We start from the raw sequence: 7,306 nt of genomic DNA, 5'->3' as shown, positions 1-7,306 counted from the left end.
CGATCCGCGGCCCCATTCACACCTCGCTGTTTGGACACCGCGGATCCACTCGGAGACAAATGAATGATTTGTAAATGCAGATTAAATCCAATGATAACGAGGCTGGGAGATACGGTTTGGTTTTGCTTGAGTTTAAATGGGCGAAACTGTTCGCTGATATGTTGGGAATTCACTTATAATAGGCCTACCAACAAAATAAATAAAACCTTTGATTCTCATACAATCACATTTTATTAATAGAGGGACCTTTTGGGTGAAGGGTTAGTAAGTTTTGCAGTTTTAATCATAAACAGTTCAACCGGCTGTCAAATATTTCTACTCCAAATGAAAAATCCTATTGTTCCTCTAGGATTTTTTTTTAATAATGTTGGGGTTGCTCTGTCTCGAACGAATTTTAAAACGATTGTCCCTCCGGGCCTCAATTCCAGCCCAGGCTGCCTGTCGCCCCTCAGCCGCCCAGGGCTCCGGATAGTTCTCAGGCCTCCAACAGGGCTGTGTGAGATAATTCATACACTCATGACACCGTCCTCCACCTGTATTTACTCCAAAATAAATAAAGACAGGTAGCGGTTTATACTATCATAATACTAATATGGGCCTACTTATAGGCTAATAATCGGCACATCTTTTGTAATTTATATATCACGCTTCAACAATAAACAATCCGTTAAAGCAGAGCATTTCTGCTATTATTTACTACCAAACATGGGGCTACTTTAAATCTGACAATTTCATTTACATTTTGTATTCGGGATGTGGAACTGCTGTTTCTCTATCCTCACAGGACTGCGTTCTGATTGGTCAAAGGGTAAGCAGGTGTGTCAGGACAGCCACGCCCCATTGGCTGTGGCCATATAAATATAGGCTCGGGCTCCACTCGGCTTCACTGACGTTCTTGACCCTTGTGCCTTACTGGCGTGGTCGCACACACCGATCCATGGACATATAACAGGCGATACTGGTGTATGTCTACAGCTTCAAAAACCTCCTCATTTTGTAATATTTGTTGTCAAACTTGTCGCTGAAGAGGCAGAATGGCGGTCGCTGAAGCCGTGGTTCTCTCCGCCGCTTCTTTCCTCAACTTGCAGTCGATGGACGAAAAGCAGTCGGAGATTGTCAACGTAAGTAGGCTGCATGGTGGTGCGCTTTTTGACGGGAACATCGTGGACGTACTCGAAGGAACATAACACATTATGTACGTGTTGTACTACTGGTGTACTACTGTAGGCCTATATGTATATATATTCATAAAAAAAGTTATTTGAGTTGTGGTGCGTCAATTCAATGTTATGATGAACATATAGCAATGCGGTTAATGCGCGTCATTTGAAGAGAAATGAAATGTGTCGGTTGAATGATGCAACGGGGTTGGATGTTGACCGTGGTCGCGTGTTTTTATCCTACAGCTGTGGAAGGTGTCCCCCACGCAGAAGCGCGCCACAGCTGCCGGGGACGTGACCCCGCACATCGAGGTGGAGTTCAGCATCATCGAGTCCCCTCCGCTCACCGCCTCCACCCGGGACGAGGACGAGCTGGGGAAGTATCTGGACCTCGAGTTCATCCTCTCCAATACCATCGGCTCCGAGAGTGTCCGCCACCCCACGAGTGACAGCTCGTGTTCGCCCCCACAGCACCAGACCTCCTCGTATTTCCTACCGGAGTCGCCCGAGAGCTGCAGCGGGAACTCCGTGCACGAAACCTGCGACGCCCCGTCAGCCCACCGGTCCCCCGACTACCACGTCACCAGCACGAGCTTCTCCGACCCGGGCACCGACCCCGTGCGCAGCCTGATGGCGGAGCTCCTCACGCCGGAGATCAACTATCCCGGTGGTGAGAGCCTCGGGGACTCCTCCGCATCCAAACCGATGGACAGGCAGGAGTTCACGGAGCTGCGCGTGTTCAACCCGGTAAACGCGACACAATCCCCACCGCTTGGATACAAAATCAAAACAGAGGCGCAGGAGCATTCTTGTATGATGGCTTCCTCGTCCCATGGCGGGGACTTCATGCGGCCTATGTACGACCACGGCCAGCAAATGCGCCCCGCGATTCACCCCGCGACTCTCACGCGCCATCAAACCACCGTCCCGGGCCCGGCGCCTGGGCAGAGTCCGGGTGGTTTCGCTCCCCCGCCGCACGCGATGCAGCAGCTGGGGAGGAAAGTGTGCCACCTGGGGGGGATGAGCACCGTGCTGGGCGCGCATCCCCACCAGCACCTCCACCCCCACCCCCATCCCCATCACCACAATAGCCACAACAACCAGTCGCGCTTGTCACCGTACGCCAACACGCCGTATCCACCACAAGCGCACCATTACGCGCACGACGGCGCGCCGCCGCCACAGTTCAACGGACCGTTCGGCCTGTACAGGGACCCCATGCGCGCGCAGCACCCATCCTCCATGCACGGGATGGTGCTCACGCCGCCCTCCTCGCCTCTGCTGGAGTTCTACGCGCAGGACGACGCGGCGGGCATGAAGCAGAAGCGCGGGCGCAGGTCGTGGGCCCGGAAGCGCGCGGCGACGCACAACTGCGAGTACCCGGGCTGTGGGAAGACGTACACGAAGAGCTCGCACCTCAAGGCCCACATGAGAACGCACACAGGTACGTCAATGGCACCGTACCCGTCTGTACGTCATAGGCCCGGCCAAACGCACACATCAAGGGGGGTTAAATGACCTCGATGTTGCATGTTTTGTTGTGTGTCTTGAAGTTACATGTGACTAAATATGTTTCTTCTTCTTTGCTCCATAGGAGAAAAACCGTATCATTGCAACTGGGACGGCTGCGGCTGGAAGTTCGCCCGATCCGACGAACTCACGCGTCATTTCCGGAAGCACACGGGCCACCGACCGTTCCAGTGTCACCTCTGCGAGAGGGCCTTCTCGCGCTCCGACCACCTCGCGCTCCACATGAAGCGGCACATGTAAAGAGAAGGAACACATTTCGGACCAATTGGAACGCGGTTAAACAATTGGAATGCGTTCCAATCGACTGATCGGCTCCTAGTCCACCCCTTCCGTCCAGGCTGAACCACAGCGTGTTCGATTTTTGTAATTATGTACTTTTAAAGATAAATTAGTTAATTAAGACCTTCTGTGTAACATGAATAAGTTATGAGAGGCGGGCGAGTGCCTTATGGGTTTGGCCTCGAGAAATGGAACACTAAATTTGGGCAGGACCCAAGCGTTTTGTTGTACATATGTAATATTTGAGTATGTTTACATTACATGTTTATGTAACTTTGATACTCGCTTACTTATATCAGGTCAGGGATTTTTTTTAAGGGCAAATTATAACAGAGAAACGCCTGTAAGATGCCTTGTATACTGCATACCATTTCAGACTTCTAGGGCCTTAAAGAGATGATCCGTCCAAACGGATAAAGCACTGCCTATTTTAAATATAATTGTTGATGTTTTCATATTGTTTATTGCCAAGACATTTTAGGATGGAGGAATCCAAAAATAGGTTATGGTTTCAAGTGATCTCATGGCGCCAATTTATGATGTAAAATAAAAACGAACTTTCCGGAAAGTGCTCTTCATTCCAGATGGTGCGTTTTTCCAAACTATTGTCAAAGATTGGAACATGTAATTATGCTTGAATGAATTGGCTCCGATCCAGTTTTTTACTTGAGCATACACCTTGCCATGAGTAGTTGAACTATGCTGGGATACTTGAAACAGAGTTATGACATATTCTGACTTAATATACTTCAAAAGTGCAATTGTTTACTTTTCTTATTTTGTATTTTTATTCAGTACCAAATTGTACCAAAATGAAGTAGTAAAGGGCTTAATATTCTCTGAAAAACCAAATAAAAACATTTAAACGAACTATTGTTTTGGTGGACTGTTTCATATTTTCATCACTTGCCTAACGGAAAATAAAGTTCTGTAGATATTGTCAGGAAATAAGAAGGAAAATAGGTTGGTAAATTGAGAAAAGCTGCATGTGCGTTTGCGATAAAGAACGTCACTTGTAGGCCTATATGTCTTATATTTTGCGTCAGTGGAGAATATTTAAATAAGTAATTTATTAACCAGCCTTAAGTATACTAGGCTGTATTGTACATGTACATAAATGGATGAATTAAATTTGTAATAGGCCTATGTTCCCACCTCTTAAACCAACTATTAAAATAGAAATGTCCCTACATACATAATCACATATCAACAATTATTCGATTTCGGGTTTTTTTCAATTAAGATAACCTTAGCTGAAGTTATTTCTTCAATGAAGGCCTATAGTAAGGCCGATGTTCCCAGGAATACCTAGGCCTACAGATAAGCCTACTGCAGATCATCAATGAAGCGCTGAGGGAGACGGTGACATAGGATCCAACAGGCGGGAGGTCCCGGCTCATCTGGTGTTGCAGGTCCACGCTGCCCTCTAGTGGCCGCGTGTGACGACATTGCACGCTCACATTTCAGGCCATATCTATAACCATATCGTTGTCCATTTTGTTTAAAACAATAATAAGCCTCTTATTTATTGTACTCCATCCAATCATTCAAGCAAGAATTTTATGTGATCTTAATGTTTTTAAAATATGCGTGGTAAAAGTCGAATAAACTGCCAATCCCCATTGACCCTTCATGGCCCCTCGGTGGCAGTACCTGCAAGTGCGGTTGTTTGCCACTTGGGGGTAGTATAGTAACACATTTGATAATATATAGGCATTCGCCAACTGCATCATAAGAACTTTAGGTCAAACCAGAGTCAATTAAGGAGAGAGTTACAACAACGGAAGTTCAAAATACTTGATCGTCACGTGGTTTATGGAGACTTCAGATAGTTCCCGGAAGTGCTTTGCTGGCTATTTGAATCTGAAAGTGTAAATATAGAGACAGATGTGGGGTTTCTGGTAATTATGAGTCAATAAATGCATTAATTTACAGTAGGCTATATCACAGGCACAGGCACAACGACATGCGTGTCTAGTTACGTCAATATGTTTTTGTACAATTCGCCAATATTTGAGATTGTGGGGGGGGGGGGTCATATTAATTCTGCCATGTTAATTCATCATGCCTCCGGTGGGTCTTAAAATAAATAACGAACAGTCCCGTTACGTAAGTTACGAGTCACAAGTTGTAAGTCACAAGTTGTAAGTTAATTGCGGAGACTTATGCGGTTTCACCAAAAAATCGGCTCCGTGTGGACGGGGCCTCACTCTCCCGGAAGAAATTACAGCGCATCATTAACAGAACAGAGCAAAATGATTGTCTCACCCCTCCAATCTCTTGAATCACTCTACCGCAAACGGACACTACGCAGAGCCCACAAGATCATCTCTGATCCCACACACCCTGCACACTTTGCCTTCCAGCTACTGCCCTCTGGGAGGCATCATAGGAAAAATTGCCTCCAGAAAACCCGCTTCAAAAACTGTTTTATTCCTATTGCAATTAACATTCTGAACTCTGAACACTGAGGATTAAGCACGGGCCTTATGTATTATGTATATCTATGTTATGTTTTATGTTTATTGTAATGTTGGAACCTGTACCAATGAGCTGTACTGAAAACAAATTTCACCAGCGTGGCTGTGTGGTCATTAAAATAATCAATCAATCAATCAAAAGATTTTGCAGCAAAATGAACGGGATTGTACTGATGATGAACGAAGTGCATAACTAATACATTTTTGTCTGTATCATTGATTCCTGGCGTATAATTCCATTTCAATTTTATTATCTTTTTTGTTCTAGAGGGGAATTCTACATCATTGATGATGACAAGCTGTCCGGATCGGATGTGGAGGAGGTCTCCATTGCTTCTTGATCTGCCCCAACAGCTGTAAGAACATCAAGTGTATTAGACTGTTTATAGACTGTTATTGTACTCTCAATGTAATATTGTCATGATCTGTGTGAATTTCATTACACCACACAGTAATTGTTATGTTTTTGTTACACATAATAGGTTAGCCTTGATCAGCTCCTTACAGATTTTGCAGTGGAGCACATTGACCAGGAGCGGCCATTGACCATCGTTGTACACCGGCGACATATTTTGAAAAGTGCCTGCTCAATGCTGAGCCGCCCCTACTTCCAGTGGCAAAGAGAGCCACATATTGAATTTGTGAATGAAATGGTGGATGACTACAGTGGGCCTAGGAGCAGTGGGGGTTTTAGCTACAGGCGATACGGGCAGCCGCCCGGGGCGGCATTACAGGGGGGGGGGCGGCACGAGCAAACGGAAAAAAAAGACAGTGCATTTTCTATTATCCCGTCAACAACTCCACCAGACCGCGATCGCCCCCCCCCCTGCCACCCCTGTCAGCAACCCAGTAATGTGTTACTGTAAAGCATTTTACTTTTCTACTGTTCTGGTTATCTAGTTTCTCTTTAATCCACCCTATCAATTACTTTTTTACTGTTCTGGTTATGTAGTTTCTCTTTAATCCACCCTATCAAACGACTTTTCCCCTGTTCTGGTTATGTAGTTTCCCTTTAATCCACACTATCAAACGACTTTTCCCCTGTGCTCTGCTTTACAGACTCCTAATGATGGCGATTCAGGGAACCCTCAGGGTCTTTTTTTTGACCTTCATGCCCTGGAGCATCGGAAGTACTACAATGTGGTGTCCCACGACATAGGGGTGCTGCTCGATGAGGAGAATGTGTTGCAATGTTAATGATAAAGTAAAGACAAGTTACTTTAGAGGATGTCTTATTTTGTTTTTCATATAAAGATGTAGATATTTGCATTATTGCACAGCATATTACCAACACAGCAAATTGAAGACAAAGCTTTTTTTTTCTCTTAATTTTTTTTTAATTTTGAAAAGTTGAAGGCGTGTCGCACTGAGGAGGACCTGCAGAGCTTGAAGGGATCCTGTGGGGACTGGGTCTCCGACTGCAGGGTGCCCACATTTTAAACAGCAACGTTGCAGGAGGTGCCACAGGTCACTGAGCAGGTGGTGGCCAGCTACTGTTTCCATCGGTAAGCAAGAATGAAAATACCATAACATACCATGGAGTGTAGTGGCAGAGTGCATCAGCTCTATGAGAAATTATCAAGGACAACCCCATTATGTGGAGTTAAGATCTTTATTGAAAACCGATAGTAACATCGTTTCAAACACAGAACAGTTGGATGATTGAGGGGAACAGTGTGCTTCTATTGGTCGAGGGAGCACCAACAGAACATTGAGGACACAGTCGTGTCTTTCCACCATAAGGTGAGCAGAATAAAAACTAAAAAAAGATACAGAAACAAATGAGGGACACACAAAAGAAGTATTTTCGGATTTGAATAGGGGGGGGGGGGTTCATTTAGTTGCATCCAAAACAAA

The 7,306-nt window shown here is 45.6% G+C and overlaps 1 protein-coding gene across 1 annotated transcript; it reads left to right on the top strand.

Moving 5' to 3' along the window:
• The first annotated feature begins 935 nt into the window (after positions 1 to 935).
• klf17 (Kruppel like factor 17) lies at positions 936 to 3,652 on the top strand. The gene is made up of 3 exons (XM_084481049.1): positions 936 to 1,121; positions 1,407 to 2,604; positions 2,755 to 3,652. The coding sequence occupies exons 1-3, from the start codon at positions 1,035 to 1,037 to the stop codon at positions 2,928 to 2,930; spliced, it is 1,461 nt and encodes a 486-aa protein (XP_084337175.1). The 5' UTR covers positions 936 to 1,034; the 3' UTR covers positions 2,931 to 3,652.
• Positions 3,653 to 7,306: the final 3,654 nt, after the last annotated feature.

The sequence above is a fragment of the Micromesistius poutassou genome (genome assembly GCF_964030765.1).
Source record: "Micromesistius poutassou genome assembly, chromosome: 16".
NCBI classification, from domain to species: Eukaryota; Metazoa; Chordata; class Actinopteri; order Gadiformes; family Gadidae; genus Micromesistius; species Micromesistius poutassou.
The sequence above is the reverse complement of the archived record's forward strand: the minus strand, read 5'-3'. Positions and strand labels throughout refer to the sequence as shown.

Excerpts from the sequence above, each read along its gene's own strand:
- klf17 (XM_084481049.1), top strand. The coding sequence starts at position 1,035 with ATGGCGGTCGCTGAAGCCGTGGTTCTCTCCGCCGCTTCTTTCCTCAAC. Across the intron at positions 1,122-1,406 it reads AGCAGTCGGAGATTGTCAAC|CTGTGGAAGGTGTCCCCCAC; the intron begins GTAAGTAGGCTG and ends TTTATCCTACAG. Across the intron at positions 2,605-2,754 it reads CCACATGAGAACGCACACAG|GAGAAAAACCGTATCATTGC; the intron begins GTACGTCAATGG and ends TTTGCTCCATAG.